A 27,983-nucleotide genomic window follows, 5' to 3' on the forward strand; every position below is an offset into this window, starting at 1 on the left:
CTTCTTGGGTGATGGGGATCTGTGCTGTAAAAAAAAAAAAGGAAAAAAATCTCAAGCTTTCTCAAAGGGTTAAGAAACTATATGAGGTAGGAAGTTTCTTCTAGTGCTGGGAGTAGTTCTTCCAGTGTTACTGGAAAGATTATAAGATGGTGAGGAAGAGCATGGTACTTAAGTAAAATTGTTTCGTATCTTCACAGGATAATTAATGCAGTTTTGATCTTAAAGCTGATTCTATTTTCATTTGATTTGTTAAATTTTACAGAAAGGAAAAATGAATGAAGTTGATACTTTAAGAAAATAATCATATAATAGGCAAGGGGAGGAAAAGGATGCTTGTTTTAGTACATTATTCATACACAGGAAATAGTAGTGCTTTAGGGGAGGAGTCCTAGGTGAAGGAAGATTCTTCAGGAAAAGTTCTGCAGGTGATGCAGAGAAAGCTGTACTAGAAGCTGTCATTTTGTAAGGAAAGGAAAAACAGAAATGCTTCCCATGGGTGTCCTCTGTTACTGAGATCACCAGCCCAAACTTTCTTTTTTGGCCCCTGCTGAAGACCAGTTCCTTGAAGATTTATCTGAGTGGAAGAGAGGGCATTAGAACAAGAAAGATCCAGAAAACTAATCTGAATCTTGAGCTCAATTGATGCTAAACTGATAAGTGACTGTCCTGTTGCTTGGCTAAACCTGCCTTTTTGGAAACAATCCTCTACGCAAGAGCACAAATTGCTGGCAGGAGCCCTATATGGTTTTAAGCTGTTGCTACAAGCTGTTACCTAGATTAGCTGGCAAGAGAATGTTTGAACCTGCAAATGACTTTGGCAGAGCCCAGTCTCTAACCATAGTTTCCTGGCTGTGAAATTTGTCCAGTTATTCTACTAATAATTTGAGAGATGGGGAATCACAAATTTTCCAAGCACCAGATGTCTGCCTTCATTTGCTGTGGGATTTTTAGGTTGGCTTTATGTCTATCCTACAAAATTTTCATTTCCCTGGAAGGAAATGCAGTTTATTTTTGGAAGGAGGTATTAAGACTTCATTAATACCCATTTTTCTGCTTTTTAGCTTCCATTATATACTCCTTTTAGAGCTAGGGGTTTTGTTATGTTGCCTTTGAAAATTAGCTCATCTTTTAGTTGGTTGTGGATCATACCCAAGCTCCTATGATTGCCATACAATCCCTTTTGCTCATACAGATGAAAATCAAAATGCCTTATCAGGTGATTAATAATTTCTGAGCCTAACTTGTGGGTTATGCCTAGTAACAAGGATAACTGCTAAAATATAGGAAGCTGGCATTAAAAGTTTCAGATAACCAGTCATAAAATGTAATGTTTGGAGAACTGTTTCACTTTCAGAAGTAATGTTTTTACAAGAACAGCTTCTCCTCCCCTGTTTAGCACAGTGTAACCTAATAAGTTTTTTTTGGATGTGAAGCCAAACTTCCAAATTCTACTTTTGCTTTTTGCTTATAAGGGTGAATGTCTATTTTGGTAGACAGTTTAGATTAAGCTACAAAATATCTACTTGGATCACAGCAATCCACTTTGTGTATCACCACTTCAAGTAATGTCACCTTCAGCAGTATCCTTGTTTTTCCATTGCTCTTTATCTTGTGTTGTCATTTTGCATAGAGCAAGCTCCAGCTGCCCTTTACCGTAGCATGTTTTGAACCCTTGTAAACATTGTGTTAAAGAAATTTACTTCAGTTAAAGTAATTATCAGAAACAACAGCACAAAAAGTCCAACCAGATCTATTCTCATTAAATTCATCAAGACATTAGGAGGTCTCATAGTTCTGACTTAATTTTTTTTCATAGATTAGAAGAAGGAAAACAAACATATTGGTGTTTTTTCAAGTTCAAATGAAGTGATTCTGATGCAGGAATATGTCTAAATCTCTTAGATAAGAAGAAAACAACAAAAATTAAGGCAGAAGTATCACTAAAAAAAATTGTCATTTTGGCGATAAATACCTTTTTTGTCCTTTGTAAAAATTGCAAAATACTTTTTTTTCTGTGATGTATGTTTAAATTGTGTTTCCCTCTAGTTCTATGAGCAATTAAGTTGTTCCATTTTTTAAAGGTGTAATGGTTTTATTGTTCATCTATTGTCATAACTAACAGCATATTTAAGGGTTATCAGAATCTACTGAAGTACCATTTTATTTTTCAGATTTATTTTCAGAAGAAAAATGTATTTAATTCTGAAAACTTGTTTTGGTTTTCATTTTTTACTTTAAACTCATTTTCTGTTCTTAAAATCCATATTTTGGCTAGAGTTGTTTATTTTTAAGAACATGTTAACGTATTAACTCAACAATATGGATTGAAGGATTGCTGATAAGAAAATGCAAATACAGTATAGCTAGTTTCAGAGCTAGATAGTTTTAATAAAAAGTTTCACACTCATTTCCTGTTTTAAAACCAGTCAGCTCACAGTCAAAGTCCTTTGGGCTTTTTAGTTGAGTTTGTAAGCTCCTTTAATATAGAGATTAGCAGTTTCTTTATTTCTTTCATTCTGTTTATTGGTTTGTAAACCTGAAGGCTGTGAATTTTATGAAAGAAAATCCTTTAATTTTGTGTATGCCTATTGATATGTGGTGGTTGCCATGGTGCATATTTGGAGTGAAACTTTTTAAACACTGACTTGAATGAGTATGATAATTTTTAGCATAATTTTTCTGATACAATTAATCAGAAATCTGAAAAACTCCAAGTACTTACTGAATTTAGCTCACTGAATGTTCTAAAGGTCTAAAGTGTAAATTTCTGACATAAAGGTCTAAATTTCACTATGTAGTTTTAAAATTTCTGCATGGCTGCGCTTCAGATGCACAAACTGATTCGTGTGATGGAGTTTTGTTGAGACGTCGCGACTCCTTCTGAGTTGCAAACCATTGTCTGAGAACAGCTGCTTTAATTTCTCACTGTTCATTTAGTGCCTTATTCCCAATTGTTTTGTACAATGCCATATTGTGAATAAAGTTTTATAAACTTCTATCAAATAGCTGAGTGGATCAGGAATTATTAAAAACCTTGCATCAGTTCCTTAGGACATTTCTGCCTCCTTTCCTAACAGTCCCTGCTGTAGAGTTCCAGCTTATTCAATGAGCAGGATCATTGATAGTGGACTTCAAGATGTAGGTTGTCTAAAATGTCCCTTGAAGATACAGAGATTTTGAACTCAGTTAAGGACCTTATACAAAATTTATGAAGAATAGAAGATCTCTCATAGCTGTTCAGCAGCCTGGCTTTACAGCAGATGCTGCAGAATCAGTTGCCAGATAAGGTTTTTAAGTCCAAAGCCTCCATGCTCAGGTGTGGCGCAGAGTCTGAGAACCTTAGGGCTGTTGTTTGAGAGTTAAACTTTGTGGGTACATTTATTAGTAAAACTTTTTTATTTGTGAAATTTGAACTCTGGACTCCTCCTAGCTAGCAGCAAGTGCTGGCTTTGTTGTTTTTCCACTGACTTTGAGTATGGAACCTTTGTCAGCCCAATGATGGCATGTGTCTTGCCTGAGACTATCTTACGAGATCTATAGATTGACTTTTTCTGTCACTTGATTTTCGTTGGAGACTTTTCGAGGTAATGATGTAGCTAAGTGGCAGGACATGTGGGACTGTGTACTGTTGGAATGTTAGAGTTACTTGGAAACCAGCTAGAAAATTTGTCAGGCTGTGTTCTGCTATTAGTATTAAAGAAAGGAAGTTAAATGATGATACAATTGAGATATGAATTAGAAATACCGTAATTTTAAATGAAAATAGGTTTTTCTTAGGCAGGTCTGATTATCTTTCAATGAAGAGAATGTTATGTAAACCCCCTTTTTGAGTCCAACTCTTGAAACTCTTCATAGCTTGCCAGCTTTCTGAAGCTGAAATTCTGCATGTGAATTGCTTTACTAACAGACTCATATAGGCTTTTTTACTGAATCAGTACTTAAAATATTTTCTGTATGTTCAGGAAAGACTTTGAAAATACAAAAGTGTAGACCCTCTTTACCTGTCTCTTTTTCTTTTTCCTTTGATGGCAACTGTTTTGGCTTATTCGTATTGTGATTAGATGTTCTGAGTGAATATACTAGATGTGACAATATGTATAAAGCACAGAATTTTTCACCAGAGTATACTGGTGAAGAAGAGCTAAAAGCACTACTCTGGGCAGAGACAAGTTCAAGTAAATACTGGAGTTATGGATTTTGAATTTTTGCCTATTATCCCATAGCTTTCTGTACTCCTTTTTTTTTTTTAAGAGGATACTTTGAAAGTCTTAGAGAATAAAACTTTCTCTGTTAGCCAGAAATTTTCGTGTGTTTTTTTCTTCATTGATAAACCGTGTTCTGCATCTTAAATGCAGCCTCATGCCGTTGCTACCAAAGGTATGGAATAAATGTAATTAATTTCTGCTCCCTCTGCTGGTCTTAGAGCTGTGCAGAGTAGATCTATCCTGTATCTTCAAAGTACCCGCACTTGCAACTGATTTGTGGAAATCAGGTCTTTTGGAGACTAAGGAGAAAACTTTATCTCCAATATCCAGATCTGAGCAGTGAGTAGTAGCATTTCTGAAATAACCTCCCAATAACAATGGAAGCTTTTAGAAAGGAAACAACAGTGATATTTTGTGGTAACTTTTGAGTACATTCAGTTGCAGCTGATGTGCAATCTGTTAGTATGATATAAGGAGAGCTGTATGTTTGACACCAGTAGTAGATACTGTAGAAAAATGGTTTCATTTTTTTGCTTGGGCTTCCTGAAAATCCTCTTTGTAGTACGGTGCAGAAAAGCAGAACTGAAATGACCAAATTGTTCCAAAATGATTGAAATTATCCAAGTTTGTTTGAAACTAAGGTGCAAAGTCTGCTATGCCTGGCAACATTGTCTTGATAGCGATCACTTAAGAACTATTATGTATTCTTTTGTTGTTGTCTTGTTTTTTTTTTAAGCTGGACCTGTGATCTGCAGAATGCTAACATACCCTCCAACTCGAAGAGCCTTAATTGTGGGTTGTGGTCTGCAAATGTTTCAACAACTGTCAGGGATTAACACCGTCATGTATGTATTTCCCAATTGCTTCTTTTTATAAAGTGTTAGAAAAAAATCAATTAGACCATTAGCAGTTATAGATGGTCTTCTGGACAAAGTCTGAAGGGTGAAAAATTGAGTTTGAGAGCTGGAATGCTGGTTTGAAATCCAGATGTTGACACATTTGGCATCACAGAAAATTGATACAAGAAGATGTTAGTATAGGGGTAAACATTTATATAGACATGAGAATGCAAACTGTATTCTGCGAGATGCATTATTGTGTTAGGGTTTATGGTCAAAGCTGTGTATGTCTGGACAAGAAAGCACATTTATGGTTTGAATTTGTGTGCAAATAGATCACAATAAGATGAGGGTTAGACTAACCATGTTAATGAGGTGGAACATTACTGTGAAGTGCTAAAGGATACTGAGGAAGAAACATTTCCTGCTTTTACATGGTTTTGTTATGTGTATGAAGACTCAGTAAATGTGGAAGTGAAGAATGATGTATTGGGTTTTCTGACAAGCTGTCAGCTCACAACAGGAATAGCTCTTGACAAATGTGCAATGTGCAGAACCTTGTTTAAGATGAAATTATTGTTGGGCTGCCCTACAGGACTAATCATAATGAATATGGTTGCCGTATTGTTTTAAGAGCAAATATAAAATATGTTGTCATAACATTTTACAGAGAAAACTATGCCTAAGGGAGCATGCTTTTTAGGAAATTGTTAAAAGGAGCAGCTAAAAAGATAAGGCTTTTAGTGGTATCAAGAGCTGCCATATTAAATGTTAGAGTAAACACTACCATCTGTCATACTGGAAGAAAAAGTCCCCCAGACTCAGTATTACTAAACTGCAGAGGAGGGAAATCTGCAACAGGTAAACAAAGACTTCATAAAGTAGAAATTGTAACCCAATGTGGGAAACACTTGGACACAAAACCGGTAAGTTATGTATGAAAGCCAGAAGACAGGCCCAGAAAGAGCTTTGATAAATTCTTCAGACACAACAGAAACAACAGACCCAGTAGCCTCCAGGCCCAGTAGGGATCAAGATGTTGGGAGTACACTAGCAGGAGATAAGTGTTTAGCACCAAATCTCACAAAGACTCTTTTTGCATTTGTGTTAATTATAGAGGGTATATGAAGCTTTTTGCACTAGAGCTTACTTAACATGTCTCAGGTGGTCTGCTTGATGCTCAAGTATTATGGGAAGAACTTTGCTGATTAAAATGAAAAAATACCAAATTAATCAGCGTACACTCAACAGGTCTGGAGTAAATTGCATACATAATTACTGAATTTGGAAATGTAGCATAATTTACATGAAGCAACAGCCCAGAAAGTTCTATTTCTGTCTTTATAAAAATTAATTAAAACTTCATAGAATCAAATAAGATGTGTGTTTATAAATATGAAAAATGAACATGTACATGTAGAATATAAAATGACGAAGAAGAGCCAACATGATTGTTGTATACAGATGGTAGCTAGCTTGGATGTGAGTTCATGGTCATGTTAGAGCTGTAAATCCCACATGAACTAACTATCCTAAGCAACCATGACAGCTGCAGCCAAAGTTTCTGGAAGAATCATACAGTCACAAAAGTAAGTGAGAAGTCCTGTCAGGTATATAACTATTTAAGATAGGAAAATAAAAGGATGAGAATAGAAGATCAGTTATCACAAACCAAGAATAGACTCCTACAAGGATCTATATGAAGATCTTTGCCGCTTTAATAAATCTGTGAAAGCGGCTAAGTAACAAAATAACAGCTTGTATTCATACAGCATTCACAATATAAAGATCCCCCAAATCTGTGAACATGAAGAGTTGTGGGAAGATAATGCAGGATAACAAATCAGTGGAATGGCAAGTGCATTAACTATACAGTGTTATTCAATAATGCCTGCAGGAGGGAACTGGGTAACTAACATGCATGACAGTCTAAATTGTTACTACTCAAAAAAGAGTGCTTCCAGTTGCACTGTCGTTCTGTACAAACATCATGACGACATCCATGGCCAATCTGGAATAGTACAAACAGTTGCAGATGTCCATTCATTTAATAAGAACAAACCAGGTTATGTGTGGGGAAAGAGATACCTCTGTTTGAGCAGGATGATTAGAACTCTGCAGCTTGGAAAAGAAATGAGGTCAGAAGAAATCCAAGAGGTATATAAAGCTACTAATGTTATGGAGAGGATGGGGAGGGCATGATTATTCATCATTTCTTCTAACACGTTTTTGATGACTCCTAGCTCTTACCCAGCAGTAGGTTTAAAATAAGCATTTTTTCATGCAACACATAATTACGTATTGGAGCTCATTGCCACAGGATGTTACAGATGCCAAATGTAGAAATATGTTTAGAAGTTAATTAGGGAAACTTACATAATAAACATTATTAAAATGTTATGAAATGTGGTGTGCATGCAATCTCTGGCCAAGGACAGTCATTCTCACAATTTGGTTCTTACTACTTTAGGATGCTTATTAGGTTAGGATGAAAAATTAACAGTTCACATGGCTTATGACACTGGTAGGTTGACTTTGTTTATTTTAAACTTACTATGTTTTAAAATCTCAAACTCCTTTGTATGTAGGAGGTTTTACAAATAGTTTGGAATTGACCTAATTTGCTTGTGGATGTGTAGGAGGACAGAATTACAACTATAAAACACAGTTGAATCTTAGCTTTAAAATAATAAAATGCCTATAATAAACACATGAAGGCACTGCTGTTAAAGGACTGGATTGTAAACCATTTGCAAGATCCAGTCTCTTTTAATATTCCAGTATAACTAAATTTTTAGTGATCAGGTATGCAAGACAAACATTCTCCTGTGAAAGGACATTTTTCAAATGCAAGTAAGCAGCTGTCTGTTGATGGTTTGCTTATATAGAAGTTGGTGATTGCTTATTAATGTTGTAATCAGATGGTACCTTAAGGAGCTGTCAGATTGTATTTACTCTCTAAGCACTAGTTTTCTCTTCATAATGTTCAGTTGTGTCATTCTGGGATTGCTGTTCTCTTGCGGCAGGCAAGCAGGCATTGGTTATGGTTGGAGGGTCTAGTATTGCGTGGACTTCCCTTCAGTGGTTTCTCAAAAACAGTCATGAAGAGTATTTTGACACTGGTTGTTCACTGTACCTTTGGTGCTACTGTAAATCCTTGTTTATTGGCCCTTTCTAGGCCATAGAAGAAGAGGCCGATGACTCCAACTTGCAGTTGCCTGGCTTTCCGTGGCAGAGAATTTAGCCTCTGGTTGCCCTCTGACCAGTTAACTCAACGTGGCAGCATCTATGATGGGCCCTGACTTGCCATAATCTTATGTCTTGAGGTTTTCCACTCTTTCTGCTATAAAATAATTCTTAAAATCTTGTGGTTTACTGTAAGAAAGTGAGGCCATCGGAGTACATTTTTGTGTGTCTGAAAAGCTCATTTAAACCCCCATAACCAAATCGCAAAGGGACATGAAAATATAAAGAACAACACAATAGTGGAATGATTTAATACTTCTGCAATTTGTGTATGCTTTACTGAGTAACTTGCCAATTTTAGAAAAGAAAAGCTTGAATCAAAATTATGGGTATTAGAAGAATTTTGCAGGGGTCTAAAAACAGTCACTGAGTGTACCCAGTAGAAGAAGAGATGCTAAAAAGCAAAAAAATACCTGCAAGAAGCACATGGAGATGGCAGTAAAAATCTAGAGCTTCCAAGCTTAATAATTCAGTAATCTGGTATAAATTTTCTGGTTAAAAACTGGATATCAGTGGTGAAGAAGCCAATGAGAGCAATGAAGTTCATGTGTAGTTGGAGATGGGGAAAGGAAAACCAGAAGAATTGTGAGAATTGTTGAGGGCTGTGCTCAGCCCTTCTCATTATGCAATAAACTGGTCTGGTTTTTGCACAGAGAAAGTTTCACATCATATTTGAATCAGCCATGTATGTGTATAACATCCAGCTGTGAGGAACCAGAAACTCATCACGAACAGGATGTTACTGAATTGGTGAGAACAGTATGTGGAGCAACCTCTGCATTGAGGAGGTGGATCTAAAAGAGAAGCAAAATGTAAAAATAGGCTAAGGACATTGTGACTGTCACAGGAACAAATTCTAGCATGATAAATTTAGTCAGCAAAGGAGTAAAGCTCAGTGACCTATTGCTTTGATTCCTTCTTTTCCCCTAAGAACAAGGGTTTGATGGAGAGCATCGCTGCTGTTTGATGGAGTGCCTGACGCAGATCAAATGTTTCCTTTTTGTCCTGGCTTTTGCCAGATTAACTGACCTGTTAAAGATAAAGTCATACAATTTTAGACAAACATCTCTCACACTGGTGTGAGCAGGTCTGAAATGGTTTAACTTCTCAGTTTCTTATCATTCTAGTGTTTTCTCATCTCGAAAACAGAAGCTCACTGTTTCAAGCTTGGAGCCCAAATCTGGCTGACAGGAGACTGAGAAAGGCCTTGTGAAGGAAGTTATATTCCAGGGGAGCAGTTACTACAAATTAGCTTTTTAATAGTAATATATGCCAGAATTTGGTTTAAACAGTGGTGTTAAGATATTTTCAAGCCCAAAGTGGCCCATAGTTAAAACTTGGGGGAAGAGGACCATTTTGAGATAAAACTTGAAATTAATTTTTCCTATCAGTTTCTTAGGGGAAAAAAAAAAGTTTAAAAAAGGAAGATGTTCCATTTTTGGGGGGTTGGGCGGAAGAGGAGGGGACTTGAAGGATTTGAACTATTTCACATTGTATAGTGAAAACCATCAATGGATGTTTTATGTCTATGCTCATGTTCCTGCAGAACAGGACTTCTGAAAACATTTCCAGTAATGTGCAGACTCGTGGCAGTAAAAAGACCTCCAAAACATGGGGAAGGAAGGATTTGGAAAAAATCCCAAGTTATCTTGAATACTAGGCAGTAATTTAGCCTTAATTGGAGGGAGTTCAGTATTGTCTTGTCAGAATTGCACATAGGTGGTATGACCTGCACTGGAGATTCTGCTGCTCTTTGAGAGGTTTGTTGTCTGTTCTCAAGGACTGCCTGTGCCCTCAAGACTATAAATCTGAGATAAGACTGAAGAGACAGCTGTATCATCTTGATTATTCTTACTCTCACAAAACTTTAAGTGGACTTGATGAAAGCCAAACAAAATACTTCGTTCTGCAGTTGAAACACTAAGTTTGATGTGGTGCTGATATTGTAATTTGCCATTATCTTTTCACATTGTGTTAAAAAATCTTTCTGCAACAGGAAAGTGGTATAATGTGTCAACAGGGAGAGCATATGGCCTTCAGCATTTTTGATAAGTTATTTGCAGGTGTATATGATCTGTTATTACTATTTAATAAAATAGTTTTTTATTTCTGAGATATCTTTGCATCTCCTAAAAAGTAAGTGAATCCACATATAAAGTGTATTGGGGTTTGGATTTTTCCTCAGATGCTTTTGAGCTCTAACAGTCTTGCTTTTTTAATTTATGCAAGCAAATAAAAGAACCAAAAAAAGGGTGATAAAAAGAAGCATGTTTTTTCAGCTGGCAAGAAATAGGGAGGGCAATAAAATACTATATGGAGAAGGAAAAAAGCTCAGAATAATGAGAGAGAAAAAAGAAGCTGGATAAAAGAAGAAAAATACAAAAGAGGACAAGAGGAGGTTATGTAACAAGTAGAACTTGAAGGTTTGAAGATAGGTTAAGAATATTAGAACAATTAGTGAAAAAATATTGTATTGAATGTAAATGAGAGAATGAAAGAAAATAGGAGTGGGACTAAGAAGAAGCCAGGATACTTCTGGAGTTTAATAGAGGCTAGAGAGGAGTTTAATGGAAGCAAAGCACATTTCTTGGCAAGTTTAATCTCCAGGTCTGTTGTGCAGCAATTGCAGAGCTGAAACCCATGAGCACCTCAGCTGTAGCCTCAGAACCAAGCTCTTGGTACTTCTGCTTAACATGGGTGTGCAGCTGAATCCCCAGAGGGCTGGTGAAAGGCAAGACTCAGAAACTTGTCTTTAAATTCCAGTTCTTTAACTTCTTTGAAATGAAATATTGAATAGGGAACATAGGGCAATATCTGACATATCTGACTGCCGATAAACTTTTCATTTTTTGAAGATCATTGAATAAGTACCTACTTTTGTGAATTACAGCCCAAGTAGTAGCAACGTTCTCTACTCTTTCAGCATCAGCAGCCATATAGAGATCTATAATTAATGGCTGAATGTGTTTACAGGTTATGACAGATTTATAATGAATAAGCTGGTCATTGAAATGAGATTTTCCTAGAGCATTGGTTGTTGATTTGGATATTGGAAAATAGTTGTTGAGATCTGTAAACAGAAGTTCCACTGGCAAAAAGTAATGGTGATTCACATTTTTCTTGTGATTTGTATTCAAGCATTTTAATGTTGTATAGGTTTCTATTGTATTTTCTGGCTGTGCATTTTAAAACAAAATCTGGAAAGTAGCATACTGTATTTAAAAAAACCAACCAAACAAAAACCCCCCAACAAACAAAACAAAACCCCAAGCTGACACAATGCTAAATGTCATCCAAGTTGCCCAGCAGTTGCTGAAGGAGAATATTTTTTATTGTACTCTTGATTTAAATTCAAATTGGGCACAGTAACTCCCAAGCAGACTGCCATGTGGCATTTATTTTTGGATGGCCAGTAACTTGTTGCCTCAGTTTTTCTTGAGTATTCTCAGACCCAGCTGGGCTTTAAGTCTGACTGAAGGTGGGACTGTTACAATAATATTCTTTCCAGATACAAACTTTGTAGTATTGTCAGGATAATTGAGAAGATTTGGTAATTGACAAGTCTGATTTCTCTGATGACTCCATAACATTAAGGTTGCTGCCTGGTTAGGTTTTCATCATTCAGTATTTTCTTGTGGGTAAACTGTCCAGTTTATAGCTTACTTTTAATTTTTACATTTTCCTCTTAGGCTTTAGGAGATGTTTAATAAAACAAAACTAACCTCTGTGTTGCCATGTCCATTTGCTTTTCAGATAATAATCCATTAGATATTTTTTTATTAGGTTTTCATAAAATCTTTCAATAACTTTTTTTTTTGAGAAGTGACCCCTTATTTTACCATTTTAGCCTTCCTTCGTATTGCAAGATATTTTAGGTAGTACTGTGTGCAAACTCATCATGTAAAACACTTCAGTGGCATATAGGTGCTTTTTATATAGACTGCAGATATTTTTGGAAGAACAACTAAACAGAACCAAACAAAACAGTTTGACTAGTCTAGTCAAACACAGTAGGTGAGCCAAGTCTCCTGTTACACCGTCTCTGTTGTATGTGCTATACAGAAATAATGTGATTAACTTGTAACAGCTCTTGAGAGGAATAAATTGTAGTTAATAAGCAAAATCCTTTCATATTCATCACTGTAAAACATTCTGAATGAGAATTTATGGAAACTGCCTGTATCAGTTTCATAGTACTTGAAAAGGAAAATTAAACCCCCTAACTCAGTTTTTTGAAAATTTTGTGTGTTCAGCAACCACTTTTCCATAGGCAGTGTTCTGTTATCACAGCTGAACTTGTTTCTTTTAAAGAGTGCATTGAAAATAAAATATATTAAAAAAACCCCAACTTCAAACATCTGGTGGTCACCAAGTTGTATATATTGGATACAGGTTTATTGTGTAGAAACCAGCTTATACAGTATTTTTTCCAAGGCCTGGAACATAGATGATGATGATGATGATTAAATTTTAATTATTTTTCCCCCAGTAAAATGGTAAATCTGAACTGAACAATTAGGTTTGTTTGTGAAAATCTGTCCATTAATTTGAAAAATTATCACACAATCTGTAGAGAGAAGCAGTGGCTTTGGAACTGTGGCCAAGGCCAAACTCAGATTTGGAGGTGAAAGTGTGGCTTGAAGTACAGAGCCTTAGGCTGGGTGAAAGCAGTTCTTGTTGAGATGGTGGTTGGGTAGTTAACAAAACATGTGAAACTCTTTCATCACATGCTCTCAGAAAGAACCCTGGGCAGTATTTACAGCAGCTGTTAATTGGCAGAGCCAATCCTTTCCCTTCACTCTGCGTTTGCCTTCACCTCCCAGTCAGTGCAGGTCAGGGCGGAGCCTGGCCACAGTTTCTCTGGTCCCTGCCCTGATGATGTTCATTCTTAGTCATTAGTAAATACTGATGTGGGAAGGGAGTACCACCTAGTAAGGGGAGTGTGTCTTAGTAAATCTGCTAGGAGGTGGCTGAAACATAAATCTGTTGATGACAGGATGCTAGCTTTATCCATGAATTAAAACCAAACAAGCCAACACAAGATCAGTTGGTTAAGGAACACTGCAGCAGGTCTGAGAAAAAAGAAATAGCTCTTTGTTCCATAGGCAGGATGCAGGTGCAGGTAGTAGTGACTTGGTATTCAGAGTCATGGAGAGGAGTGGGGAGAGAAAATAGCTGGGTCATATTGCTGGGCATCTGATATGGCTCTACACCTGTGCAAGAACTAGGAGGAGTAGTTAGGCCTTAGCCTTCATTTTGGTTTTATACTTAGCCAACGAAATGCAAGACTGAGTGACTGAGATGGATGTAGGCCCCAGAAAGCAGTTCAGTGAACTTGAACATTTTTAAGGCTAAAGTTTATGTATTGTTTACGGTGTTTTAAGGATAACTCACATGTTTTAGAATTTTTGTTAAAAAATTCAAGTGTTTCTCTTAAATATTCTTGTGTGTGCTTATTGGGTGGCCTACAAAACCCTGAACAGCTTAGGGGTTTAATGATTTAGCTCCAAAGGCTGTAATTTATCAGTTGAAATAATTGTGAGAGGGTAGTTAGGATACAGGTAAGAAACTATATCTGTATTTAAAAAAATCACCTATGTGTCAGCGTCACTAGTACTAAATCCACACTATGACAAATTTCCATTTAAAAATAAAATAAGAAAACAAAGCTGTTTTCTCCTGTTGTGCTGACCTGATAGTGTAAAAGTTAATTTATCAGAGACAGTTTAAAAGTATAGATTTGTAGTTCATCATAAACCAAAGAAATTAAAACTTGAAATTTGGGTTATTTAGCCAATGCCATACATCAATCTTCAAGATTACCTCTCAGGCTGAAGCTTCTCACTGCTAATGCCATTTCTCTGTGCATTTTGTGTTCTTATTCCTTTTGAAATAGAAAAGGAAAATCACAGCTTTATGCCACTTAAAAGCAAAAAAACGATGCAAAACAAAGCAGTGAATCACGATGGAGTAGTTAACTAGATTAAAGCTATAAAATATACATCCTATTTAGGCTGCTTGCCTTGTTGATCAAACTAACCAGAGTTTTTGGAAGATGGTTTTTACAGGTACATCCTTGTCCTACCTGTTGGAGATCAAAGGATAGGTAATTCAGATATAAGAGTTTTAAAGGCTTGAGTATTGGAAGATCAAGGAAGTATTTCAAGATGCTCTATAATGGGACTAATGGGATGAAATAAAGTAAAATCTAAAATGATTATTGGAACATAGTTCAGTGCTTAGAGGTACTAGATTGAGTGTCACGAGGGAAGTAGGAAACAATCATAGTTTCTAATTGCTTGAACTGTTACAACAATAGAGAAAACATTAGAAATAACATGGTTGAGGGTTTTGGTGTTGAAATTAGTAGATATACAATAGCAGTAAGTTTAAAAGTGAAGACTAATTTCCTTTAAATTAAACTTTTATATCCCACGTCTTCTGATAATTCTCATAATCTGTCCATTTATTGTTAAAAAAGTAGAAAACTAAACACAGCTCCCACCTCAAACCTAGGAAAACTTAAAAAATCCTAGACTGCCAAACCCATTAAATTATATTGAGGTGGATGTTTATTTTCATTATATTTTTCATCAGGTTAAAAAATAAACAATGACAAAACCTGAAATTGCAGAGGAGGCAGGTTCGGGATGCTGATGTGAGGTATTGTAATGGGCTCCTAACTATAGGCTGTCATTCTATTTTGAAGCACTGGATTTTTTTTTCATTTCATAAATATTTTAAGTATTAGTGTTTTCCTTATTTGTCAGGTGCTGAACATCTGCTTAGTTGTGCGAGTTTTGTGTTGTTTGGGTTTTTTTTTTTATTTGTTGGGTTTTTTCCCCCAAATCTGGACCTTTAAATTAATAAGTTGAAGAATGACCACATGAAATATTTTTCTTATTTACTGTCTTTTTTGAGGTCTATCTTGGGTTATTGGTTAGAAGAATATATACTAAAGAATGGACTAGCATGAATAAAAGTAAACCTCATGGTGTGACAGCTGCAAATGATTTGCCACAGTCTGGACCCATCTGCTGATGGTTTGGTTAATTACTTTTAAAATGTTGCAGATGTATTAAAAAGGATTCTTCTGTGTATTAACTGATAGTAAAATTAAAAAAAAAACCAAAAACCAAAAACCTAAGTTAAAGGCCTTTAATAAATTGGCATTTTTCAGTGTAATGCTTTCACAGAAATAAACTCCCTGTAAGTTTTGTGTTGGCTGTTAATAATACAAAGGTTTGTAATATCTTGATTTGGAAATCAATGTTTATTTTTATAACATGTTCAAAAACACATAGTGAAAGAGCTGTATAGGAGTTAACACACCAAATTACGTTATTAGAAATCCTGCTATCTATCTTCTCATTTGGAACATGTTTTATTTTTAATGTAGCCTGATCAGCAGGGACGATGTGCACCAGTGCACAACTTTACCCCCAGTTTTTCATGAATGAAATCTTCAGTGGAAAACCAGTCAGAAGGTTGGACATTTGTATTAAAACATTGAAAATCAACTCACAGACTTGCTGATTGTACTCTTTGTTTTGTTTTGTTTTACCTTACTGTGGTTTTCTTAATGGTAAGTGATAAAATCTGTTCCTATAGTTCTTCAGGCTGTGAAAGCATATTTAAAGAAGGACTGCCACTTGGAGGTAACTCAAAACCAAAGTTTTTATTGTTAAAAGTTAAATAAAAGTATTTATTTAAAGAAGAAATATATTCGAACCAGTATTTTCTAATGTTTCTCTTGATGTTATTGAAGTGTTTGTGTATTTAATAGAATTTTTTCCACATTTTTCTGCTTTTGATTTTTATTCTCTCTTTTGCCTGTAGTGAAGTCATACCACTGTTTGATTTCTATCTGTTGCCTTGGTAATAACTTTCAGGTCACCAATCCAGTGTTAATTTCACTGCAGGGCCATGCAGGAAGAATTGTGTGAAAATGGCTTTGCCTTACATGTAGTACATACACAGTGTAGCTGTTAAGTTGGATAAATGCATCTCATTCAGTTTGTTCATATGTAAAGCCAAGTAATGAAATTAAGTCAGAGCAGTGATGCTGTTTTTAAATCATTCATGAATGATCGCTGGAGGAAGTTCCCTAAATAGCACTACTGGCTTGTTTGTTTTATGTGTTATTTGCCTAAACAGCTCCTGGAGCACAGTTTGGTCTCAACAGTTTCACTTCTGTTAAACATTTCTAATAATCTTGTAAAAATTCCTTTTTTATGCAACTTTTAATGTTTAATATGCATCATTCTGTTGAACTGTACATTTTTGTTGTCTCTAGCATTTATTTTGAGACCTAGCAGGAAATCAGATACCAATCAATGACCATTTTTTTTTTCTATAAAGCACAATAGAATAGTAAGGGGAGGGCTTTGTGTAGTGGGTTTGCTCCCTTTGGAAAACCTAGAGGGCACATACTATTCAGATATTGGACTGTATTTGTAGCAATAAGGAAGTGTCTTCTTCCTAGGTGAAAGACAAGGAATACAGAAATGTGAAACAATTCAAAGCTCACAATGTAATCAATCTTGAGAAGACACAAAATTAAAGTGTAAAAGGTCACCTGGTTAGGTGCTGCCTGATACAACAACATGAACAACCTTAGTGAAATACATTACTGATGCCATTCAAACGCAGAGTAAGAGATATGATGCCCTTTAGATCTGTTTATTCACCTTTACTTTAAGGGCGTAGGAACTGGTTCTGTAAATTGGATTCTTTGGAGTCTGTCAGTAAGAGTTAAGCTGCCGCAGGCTAGTCAATATGCCTTGTGCCACAGAGTTGGAGACAACAAAAAAAAAAAAGTTGAAAGGTTATGTGCATTGCAAAGATTTGGTATAAATGAAAATAGTCCAGAAATGAACCATAAATAAAACATGGCGGCATCTAAAAGCTAATCCAGACCTTGTTATTGTGAGCAGTCTGCAAAACAAAGATATTGCTGTGGTGAAAATAGGCCATGCAGAAGGTGTGATATGAAGCACAGTCACCAAATTAAAAGAAAATAAGAAATCACTGATGAAACTCTTAATTCCTCAGTGTGGTGAGAAGGAGTAATATCTGTAAGGCCAGTGAGGAGGAGAGTCCAGGGAGGGAGGGGGATATCAGGATGGGGGAACTAAACAACACTTGGATTCTCATCTTTTGGAGGAGCTGGTTCTTTCCTGGAGTGTCTTCAAGAAATCAGGTGGTGTCAGAGCTGGAGGGGTACGAGTTGATTCTAAGCCTCTGCAGGTGAGAGGGGTCTCCCTTATGACTGCTTAAAATGTTAGGGGATTTTTTTCTCCAGAGTTGTAACAAGTCTATGAGAGGTAATAATACTTCAGAGAATGATTTTGAAACATTTTCATGAAAGAGTAAAATCCTCTTGTGATATTTTATTACTTTTTAATAGTAACTTGTGTACTGCACTCGCCCAAAGCATGTTTTACAGACATCTTGAAAAAGAAAAAGGATGTGAGACCGGATTATTATCAGCAAAATTTCATATGTTTCACAAGGGAGAAGTGGAACAGGGATATACTGGACTGCTGATTAAAACTTCTGCTTGCTGGAGGCCCCTTTCTCACTTAGACTTGAATCTTTTGGTCAGTTATGAATGGAAGAGGCTTTTCTTTTAGAAGAAACAGGGAGAGCCCTATTAGAAGCCAGGGGAGGAAAAAAAAGCACAGCAAAAACAAGCAGTTAAGACAATTTGGGCTTTCTTCATCTACTCCTTCGTCTTACTTCCTCAGTTATATAATTTCTCTTGTATGTTTATAGACTGGGGAAGGAGAAGAGAAAATGAGCAGTTAAACTTTAATGTTTTCAACTTCAGGTTCTTTAAAGAATAGATTTAAATGAAAGTACTGAAATTGGTTCTTGAAAACAAAAGTGGACAAAAGCTAAAGCCTTCTGTTACTAAAGGAATACTTATTGCCCCTGCATATTGGTGAGAGAGGGAAGCAGGTGAAAGTACTGGGGAAAGTCCTGAAGGACTTTGGTGCTGTAAGGAACATGTTGGCATGAAAGGAATCAGAGAAGATCTCGCTGAAACTTGGATCAATTTGGCTGTTTTTAAACAAAGTTTTGAATGTAACCTTTTAAAACCTCCTTCTTTGAGCCCTTAATGAAAGTAAGAACTGAAACTGTGTAACCACAATGCAATACATGATAGATGAATTTGGTCCAGATGAGATACAAACTAAAAGAAATCTTAGCACTGCACTGAGCCAGCGGGTCTGTCCCATTTGCACGTGAATGAGGGAAGAAAGGGGAGTTTATCAGAATGAGAAGTGTAAATTATGCTTGTTAGTGATGGCATATTCCAGGAATTTTAGGTTTTTCAACCATCTTAATATTTGAGAACCAAGTTTAAATTTTGTTTCAGATTGTCACACATGCCTATAATGTCACTAATTTACAGTGGAAATAAAAGACAAGATAGAGCTCATATTTTTTTCTGGTGCATGTAGGAATGGAGAGTGACTTATTAGTGAAATAGAACAGCTCTCAAGGGAAAAACCTACTCATTCCAAGTAATCTTTCTTCCTTTTCTATTTCATATAATAGTAGAGAAATAATAATTGTGTTATCACATTTGTGGTTTGAATATTGTCAAATATATTACAGTAGTCCTCTCTATCTTACATGCTTTATTAGAGTTTTGAGTAAGTAAAATTAGTCACGCTTAGCTCATTGTATTTTTCAGGGCATATAGTCCTATTTTAAATATTTATATCTTACTGGAAAGCCCAAATTTTTGATTTTTGTCACATTGTGGTAAACTAACTCAAGCACTGCCATATTCTGAGCAGAGACAGAATCAGGATGTATCATAGTTAAAGAAAAAAACCAAACCACCCTCCCGCGCCCGCCCCCCCCCCCCCCCCCCCCCCCCAATATATATGTATCATAATTAACTGCACTGAGACCTGGAACACAGCGTCTGCAAGATCTGCAAGATACTGGTCAGATCTCCACAGGTGTTTGTATCTCACTATTTATTGATTTATCATATTTTTTAATTTAAAACAGCTAGAAAATAATTTAAACACATGCCCATATTGCCAAATTCCTTCTCCTTTGCAAACTCTGGTCTGGTCACCTCCTCTTTAAGCATTTCTGAAGAAGATTCTGCTGCCCTACTGTGTCTTCAGTTATGCTTGAGCAGCTCCAGTGACTTTTCCTTGCATAGATGTAAATGATGCCACCATCTCTGCAAACTGTTCAGTGCAGAAATGCACATAACCAGGCAATAAATATGGGTAAGCAGTTTGAGATTGTGGACTTCTGCCCAGTTTTGGAAATCTTAATTCCCTTAATAGTGCAATATGCTACTGCAGACAACTGGTGTTAGAGGAAGACTAGGCAATGCTAGGGAGGGAAATTTTAAAAAGGAAGTCCAGAAAGAAGAAAAACAGCTGGGATGAACAGTGCTTTAAAATGTCCTGTAAAGGTACTGGCAATAAAAGAAATTAATTCTATGGTTAGGAGCTTGGCTCAATTGCCCATCCTCTCAGCAGAATCTAAGAGTCCTGCCTAGGTTTTTTGCCTTTTGAAAACTGAGCAAGTAGCTCTTGGACAGCCGTGACTGCACTTGAGCCCTCGTTTTTGCTATGTCTTCTTAGGATATGCTGAAGCAAATTGTTGTGTAAAGAAAAAGATGATTTTTTTTTTTTTTTTGCAGGTTGCTCTAAATGCTGTGCTTATTCTATTGACCATGTAGTAAAAGAATTTTTTTTTTGTTTTTCCGGAGAAATGTTATTCCTGAAACTTGTTTAGTCAAGGGACATATGAAACCAGTAGATGCCTGCAAAGAACATGTTACTTGCCTCTAATCCTTCTTATAATGACTTTGAAACCCTGCACTATATGCTTGCAAGAATCTTTAACATGTTTTCTAACTCAGGCTTCCAATTTACTGCCCTTGACACGTTTTAGCTTCCTGCAGTGTGCATATTACGATAGTATTCACACAGAGATACATTTCATACTTTTGCGTTTTTCTAACTCAGACAAGAGACTCATCTGGACTATTACCTTGGGAAAAAATTGTAGTTCAGCTCCTGTACAGTTCTTGATCTCCCTGAGTCTCGTAGTGTTCCAGGTGGTATGTGCAGGGTCATACAGAGTGGCTAGAGCTTTATGAGTGTCAATGGCCTGGGCAGTCTGTCTTCCGTCTTCTCTTGCAGTATCAAAGCTAATCTTTTCAATAAATCAACTTTTGTTTTTTGCTAACAACATAATCTTGCAGTGATTCCATGCTTGCTGCACAGTAAAGCATCGTGTACTGGAACATTGAAGTGTATTTGCCATACACCTTTTAAAAGTTTTATTTTTGTAAGCGTGTCTTAGGTTCTGTGTATTAGCTTCTTGCTTCTTGTGCTCTCTAAATAACATTATGAAGAGCTTATAAGCAACCACTGTTTATGACACCTTTCTAAACTAGATGTTCTCTGTAGAGAACCCATTTGGGGATTTATTCTGGTTCTTTTCCTAACAGCAAAATTCTCTGTCTGAAACAAATTAACTGCTGTTCAAGGACTAATCTCTTCCTCCATGGCAGAAATTTCTTCCTCTGTGGCACTGCTCTTCAGACTGACTGCTGCAGTTGCTGTCACAGATACTCCCCAGAGGTTTCAGACCAGAATCACATCTGCTGCTTTGAGTCATAACTTCATCCTATCTGGTAGGGTTTCAGTGTTCATTAGACTAATTAATGATTAAGTACAGCAATATGACATGGCTTGGCTGTTTTGTTGTGTCAGTCAGCTTTCTCAAAAATTCAAGGTATCAGCTATTTTCTGAATGTTTGGTTTTGTGCAAGATTTTAAACAAGCAGCTTTCTCATGTTGGCACTAAAGTCAGAAAAAGTATGCTGCTGCCTGACATAATCTTGCTTCAGCTGCACAGAGGAATTTAAACCCAGCAAAACCTGGGTTTGTAGAAGGAAATGGACAGGCAGAAGCCTCTCTGTAAGGGAGATCTTCACTTATGTGAAATTATAGGTATTATGATGAGAGAGGAGCAAAAGGGGGAGAATGGGAGCAAAATGTAATGCTAAAATTTAGTTGCTTTCCTCATTAAAGGAGAACAACACGTAGCACTGATTCTGCTGCTGTTTCATTGTGGCCCTGTGGTTTTCCCTCAAAACAGATTACCGGCCTCTGTCTAGGTACCTATACTGTTTTTCCAGGTTTTTAAGAAAAGGCACTTTGTAATTCTTTTGAGGAAAAAAATACCTAATTATGTTGTGTGCATAAATAATTACTGTTTATATGTATTAATCTAATAACTGATGTGGATGAGGGGATTGAGTGCACCCTCTATAAATTCACAGATATCAAGTTGAGGGATATTATCTGCTAGAGGGTAGGAAGGCTCTGAAGAGGTTCAGGCTGGACATCAGGAGGATTACACACAGTAGTCTTAGTGACCACTGTATATTCTGAGTCAAATGGAACCCATTGACGGTAGTATGGCACTGTCTTCATTGAAGAAATCAGGGTGATCACAGTGATGACCAATATCAAAGGCATAGATTTACTAGCTTTTGGAGAAGATTGAGCAGTGTGTGACCCGGTGGTGAGAAGGCATAGAGCAAATATTTACCTATCCATCAGGTTTTGACTGTGCAGTTTTCTAAACCCCCATCTTCTGTCCATCATGCTTGAAGTCTGACTTGGCTGGAAGAGTGTGATCATTGCTTCAGGAGATGCTACCTTACCTGGGGGATCAGATTTCCCCAGCAGTGTTAAGAAAGGCTTCTTCTGGTTTCTAATCCTCTGGCAACGTATCAGACACCAAAGAGCAATGTGTCAAATAGTAGCCATAAAGGCTACTTGCCCAGCAAAGTCAGCTAATTTTTTGGTGAATTGTGCAGTCATTCATTTGATGTTCTTGTGACACAGCTATTGAAGAAGATTTCTTCCATGATGTACCTGCTGATATCTGTGAAGAGCAATGAAGAGAGGCTACAAGGCACAGTTATTTGCTGTGTGCATACTACTATTTGATACATTTTAAATGTGAAATTTTTGAACTTAGCAACCCACATAGACTGGTCTGCCAGATAAGTATTATTAAATTCTTTTCAAGGTATTTTTCATATATGTTGTCTCTTTTTTTTCCCATGCTTCCCCATGTGAGAACATGACTAGCAAAAGCTAACATTCTGTCAGTATTCCTTCTTCAGAGACTACTTTTGTATCATACACTTTTGCCTCTTCTCAAAACTGTGTAAGTTCTGTTTTTCTCTGGTCTCCTGTTATGTGGTGCTCTTTATGCCTATAATAAATGCTGACAACTCCCAGCTTAACAGTTATTTCCATCAAATGCAGACTGTTACGTCACTCAGATTTCTGAGTGCCAGTCTGAGATAAGGACTTGAATGAAAAGGCAGCTGGCATAAGGTTTGTGTCTGGAGAAAATGTTACTGTGTCTGGTAAGGCAGCAGCAGCATCTAAAGCAAGAGCAGCAAGTCAGCCTTAACCTTCAAGGGGTGCCCTAATCTCCAGCATTCAAGGACAAAGCACATACCCTTTTGGTTTCTCTCAGTATTCCTAATAAAAATTGTTGTGAGAAGGTGAGAGATGGTGCTTACTTCTTTCCAACACGATGATGCCACAACGATCCAAGCTTTCAGCATCCTGAACTAGGCTGCTCCAGTGTATTTTGATTAAGAACAATATGTTGAGTTTTGGCTTATTCAACATGCAGGTCTCTGCCAGCTAGAAGTGTCCCTGTGGACAGCACAGCTTTCTGTAGCCACTGGGCTAGGTGTAAAGAGCTTAACAGCTTTAGGGTTTTTTGTACTTTGTTCTCTGTAAAGGACAGAGCTGACAGGTAGATATACTGTGCAGTTGTATAATTGACCACTCAGGAAAACTGATGTTTCCTTTCTCTGTGGTACCAATCTTGTATGTCCCCAGTCCAGGCCTCCCACCTGTGTTATCTACTGTAAGCTCTCAATCTTTAATTTCCTTTTTGTAATGCAAGTTTTGTTCCTGAACCTGATTCTTAAAAAAAGGCGACCTTCTCAAAGCAAAATCTCTGTGAGCAGTAGAGTTCATGGTGTCAATGTGCTGACATGGTCTCAAGTCAGGGATTAGTGGTACTTCCTCATTATCTCATCTCTTCCCATCTGTCAGCATCCATTTGTTTTTTTGCCTTGTGTTTATATGGCAAGCTTTTTGGGAGAGGTGATTTAATGGTTCTGTATTTGAACTGCACTTAGCATGCTGAGTCCTTCCCAGTGCCGGAGACAGATATTTCAGTAATGTAGTCAACCTTTAGGAATGAAGCTATGTGATGTTTTGCTTCCAACAATCTAATGATCTGATTTCTCCCCTCCTCTTTCCCCCTGATGGCCACCAATGGAAAGCTTGCTCTGCCCCTATCCAGGCTTTCCTTCCAGAAGGAAGGTTGTAGTCTTGCACTGCCAAATGTCGCAGACAACAGCTTCTGCACTGGCCCTAAGAGTCTCATTTCTCTAACAAAGGTAGCCTTTCCATTTAAAGGAAAAAAAAAAAAAAGCCCACATAGATAATCCTTTCTATTTATTGCAATGAGAGAAACGAGCTTTACTGATTATATATGACAGCATTTTTAATAAATTAAGCTGAGATTTTAACTTCTTTGTGAGAAATGGCTAGATGTCACCCCTTTCTTGCCAGTGCAAATAAAGTCTGTCATTTGCAATGTCAGGGTTGGTGTTTGAGGGTACAATACTTATCAGAACTTTACTTTCTAAACCCAGAATATTTGTATTTTATATTGCAGCATGCTGTATTTTAGAGTGAAATATTTATCTTCTGCAAAGAGTGCCAGGCTCTCCCCTGGTCAGGAGCCGTGGGCCTGCTGAAGCCCCAGTGGTCATGGAGTTTTGCATGCTCTAGAGAGGTGTGGAGAGTCCAAGGCTGAGGCTTGAGGTCAGACTGAGAGGAGAAGGTAAAATCTTAAGGAAAAGAATGCCCATTTAGTATGTGTTTTGTAGAACTAGAAAACAGCAACTTAGCTTTAAGAGATTACTGTAGCAGAAGTTTTGTTTCAAGAAGATGTGTTCGCTTCTCTGCACATTAAAATATGGAAATAAAATATATTGTTGCAGGTATGTGATGTTATTGGAAACAAGTTTGGAGGAACAGTGAATCTGCATGTGTGGAGAGTCCTGCATATGCACATGTTGTTGTTCCCTTGACAAGCATCCCCAAACATGCTTCAATTTGAGAAAGTCAGTGTCTGCCTCTTAGACTCAGCTTACTTGGGTTGATTCTGGGTGTTGTTCTTGATGCAGAAAGTAGATCCTGAGAAGGAATTATGCCCAAATAAAAAGCAAAGAAGAGTGAAGACAAAGGTAGCAGTCAGGAGGGAAAACAAGGCAGAAACACAAGCAGGAAGTCAGATGAATAGTGGGGTTTTAGTGCACTGGTGTGTCTGTTAACTCCTCTTATCTTGGCCTGGGAAATATTTAACAAATAATACTGTATTTTATTAAATTTTTCTTTGTATCAGATAGTAATACACCACTGAATTTTTGTGGGATTATTTTGTATCCTACATTTTTAAACTCTTGCTTTTTTATTGTGAGCCAGTCGCTGTTTGGCTAACCTTGTGCATGACTAATCTATTGCCATCCATCTGATTGTACATTTTAAAATCTTGTGAGCCCTTCCAAATCACAAAAGGTGGATTCTGTCAAAACAACAGCATTCATATTTAATGGCTGGGGATACAGAGACAACAAAAAGACCCAGATTTCCTACATGCAGAGATGCTTTACTCTGAGTGGGAATGAGCAGAACAAAGGCAGTGTCATCCTGCTAGTCATTCACAGTCACTTGCTGACAAATTTAGCTCTGTCTGACCTTAAAAAAAGAGAGAGGAAAAAAGTAGATGAGAAGCTAAATTATTTGATCCTAGTTCATAAAATAGGTCTGTTAGCTCTTAAGTAAATAAAGAAAATAATAAATATATGCTTATATATATACGTATATATATAAAATAAATAGTTTCATAAGGAATTTGCTCCAAACATTTTAGGCCATATCTGAGGAAGTTAACAGGGCCAGAACAATTGGTGCAAAATGTGGAAACATTCTCCCAGCATTTAGGTGAATTACCTTCAGTCAGGATTTTTTGCTCTAAAAAGGGGAAAAGCTTTGCTTGAGGAGATTTTTTACTCTTCCCTTGCCTCAGAAGTCAAGTGTGTCTGCTCAGTGAACTGCTACTGCTTCATATTTTTGTAGATCTCCATCTTCAGTTTGCCTTTTAGTTCTCCTCTTGTAGATGAAATCTTGCTCAGGACTGCTAATTGTAATTTCCTCAGGCAAGAAGGCCTTTCCTTTGTGCCAGTGAAACTCATAGAAATTTCATTTATGTGATGGGCTTGCTCCTCTTGGCTTCACTGTTCTTGCCCCTCTGGGTTTAATTTATCTTGGCCACTTTGAGAAGAAACGGACTTTTATTCCAATGTTATTTCTGGAGTCCTCCTTAGGAGACCAACAAAGCCAGTGCAGTGAGGATACACAGTCACAGTGCTCAACGGCCTGATGCAGAATACTTTGTGAAACAGTAAATCATCTGTCTTGCATGCCATGAAGGCAGTTGTCTTCTGTCACTGGGCTGTCAGGTTGAGATGCTGTTTTTAGCTAAGGTTGCTATTTCTAAAACGACCTCTGGGAAGGATTGACTGTCTGAAAACTGATGCCTGTTGTCCTGTAATTGCTACTTCATTAAAATATTTCAGTTTCAATTCTTGTATGCCCCTAAGTTCTCTAGATACCTGACATGGAAATTCTCAACTGTAAAGTAAACTTTTGTTCAATGTGACATTTTAGAGCAAAATCCCCGTTGCGGGATTTGAGTTAAAGCTGTCAAGAAGACTGGCTTTCACTAGAGACCTTAACAAGGCATCCATATTTCTTTATCTCTATTTCTTTATCTCAATAAAAATTTCATTCATGATTTCCAAGTAACCTGTCTAATCAGAAGTGTAAGGAATTTACCAGATAAGCATTTCAGAAGAACCTACTGGATGAACTGTGAATATAAACCGAAAGGAGTTAACAAACATTGCAGTCTACAAGCAGTGAACACATAATCACCATTATCATCAAAGAAAGAAACAAAGTGCAGAAGAAAAAAATCAAAGTTATTCTATGCATTTTTGCCAATACCTTTTTGCTGGTTTTTTTTTTTTTTAGATTATACTCAAAACCAGGTGGAGTAATTACTCTTTTAAATGCACCAGGGCTGAATTATGTTTGCCACAGGCAACATTATGGTGTTTTCTATTTACTACATTATTAACATAAAACCCAGAAGATTGTTCTAAACAAACCTTGCATTGGTTGCCATTTGTTTTTACCTACTGAGAGTGGCTGAGTGTTGAAAAATGTGTAGAAAAACAATTACTGTGTAAAACACAATTCATCTCACAAATGAGGTAATGGCACAGTCTCTCTCTTTTTCTGATTCCATGAATTTGAATGTTTGACTTCTGTATACATTATGTTGTATTGTATATACTTGCTATTGTTAAAAAAAAAAAAAAAAAGAAAAAATACAAGAGTGTGTTATCAAAGTCTTGAAAGTATACTTATTTTTCCTTCCCCAATCCAGGAATACAGGAATATTCCTGAATATTCTGAATAACAGGAAGTTTCAGAAAGAAAGACCATTATATCCATTAACAGCAAGCATTACTATTGGCATATGAATACAGGAAAACATAAAGCTGTTTCATTAAATGAGTAATTTTGTGGTAGCTGGCCTCAAGGCCAATAAAAGGTATTTGTGTAACTATTGCATTTTAAAGGCTTATTTGTGAAGCAGGATAGTGCTGCACTAAGTGATGTAGAAATGTAGAGCAGAACAGCTCTTGATTCAAGAGATTACAGTTAAAAATAGTTGACTACAGGAGTGCAAGCAAAAAAAGAAAAATTAATTGAAGTGTGAAGAATAAATAAAGTAAGGTGGGATAAATAGGATACAGTGCAATGATTTAATAAAGCAAAATCAAGCTGTAGAACAACCAGATATTTATTCATTGAACAAGTAACTGGTTTTGATAGAACAAGAAAATGTTGAAAATTTCTTTTATCTGGAACATTTTGATTTTTTGGTTTAGCTTTAGTCCAAGAGAAGGTGGTATAAAACGGATTGTGTAGCGTGGTTATGATTAGATTAAATTTTCACGAAGTTGTAGCATTAGTACACAACCAAAGAAATGTAATTATTCTTCCTTATACTTTGTCTCAATTTCTTTAATTAAAAAAGAATACTGTAGTTTTTCTTCACTTTGCTTTTGTGATGACTGTTTGCCAAGTGCAGGGCTTAGTGCTGATGCTATTACTGTAGCCCTTTGAAGCATTTTTCAAGTACTTGTCACCTGAGCACTTAAATGCTGAAGTTGTGTTGAGAATTGTTGCATGTTATCTTCAAAGCAGAGACAGTCTGTCCAGTCATTCTTTCCAGAAGAGGCTCCTCATATGGAGAGGAGGATGACCTTGACAGCACTTTCTCAATCAGAGTCTGAAAGGTAGCAAAAGACAATTTCAGCTTCTTACCACTTTAGGAAAAAGATCTAAATTTCATTTTCATTGCCCTGAAGAGTAACCTGAGTCTTCATCTCCTGCCTTTGGACATTTCCCTCTGTCCAGCTGTACTTGTGGTGAGCATAAGGAGAACTGATCAA

General features: G+C 36.8%; 1 protein-coding gene across 1 annotated transcript in view; it reads left to right on the forward strand.

Moving 5' to 3' along the window:
- The window catches only part of SLC2A13 (solute carrier family 2 member 13), a 149,022-nt gene that overhangs the window by 62,652 nt on the left and 58,387 nt on the right, over positions 1-27,983 (forward strand). Inside the window, exon 4 of the mRNA XM_039570513.1 lies at positions 4,942-5,050. Within this exon, the coding sequence (XP_039426447.1) occupies positions 4,942-5,050 (109 nt within the window). The remainder of the gene's footprint in view (positions 1-4,941; positions 5,051-27,983) is intronic.

The sequence above is a fragment of the Corvus cornix genome, chromosome 1A, assembly GCF_000738735.6.
Source record: "Corvus cornix cornix isolate S_Up_H32 chromosome 1A, ASM73873v5, whole genome shotgun sequence".
NCBI lineage: Eukaryota > Metazoa > Chordata > Aves > Passeriformes > Corvidae > Corvus > Corvus cornix.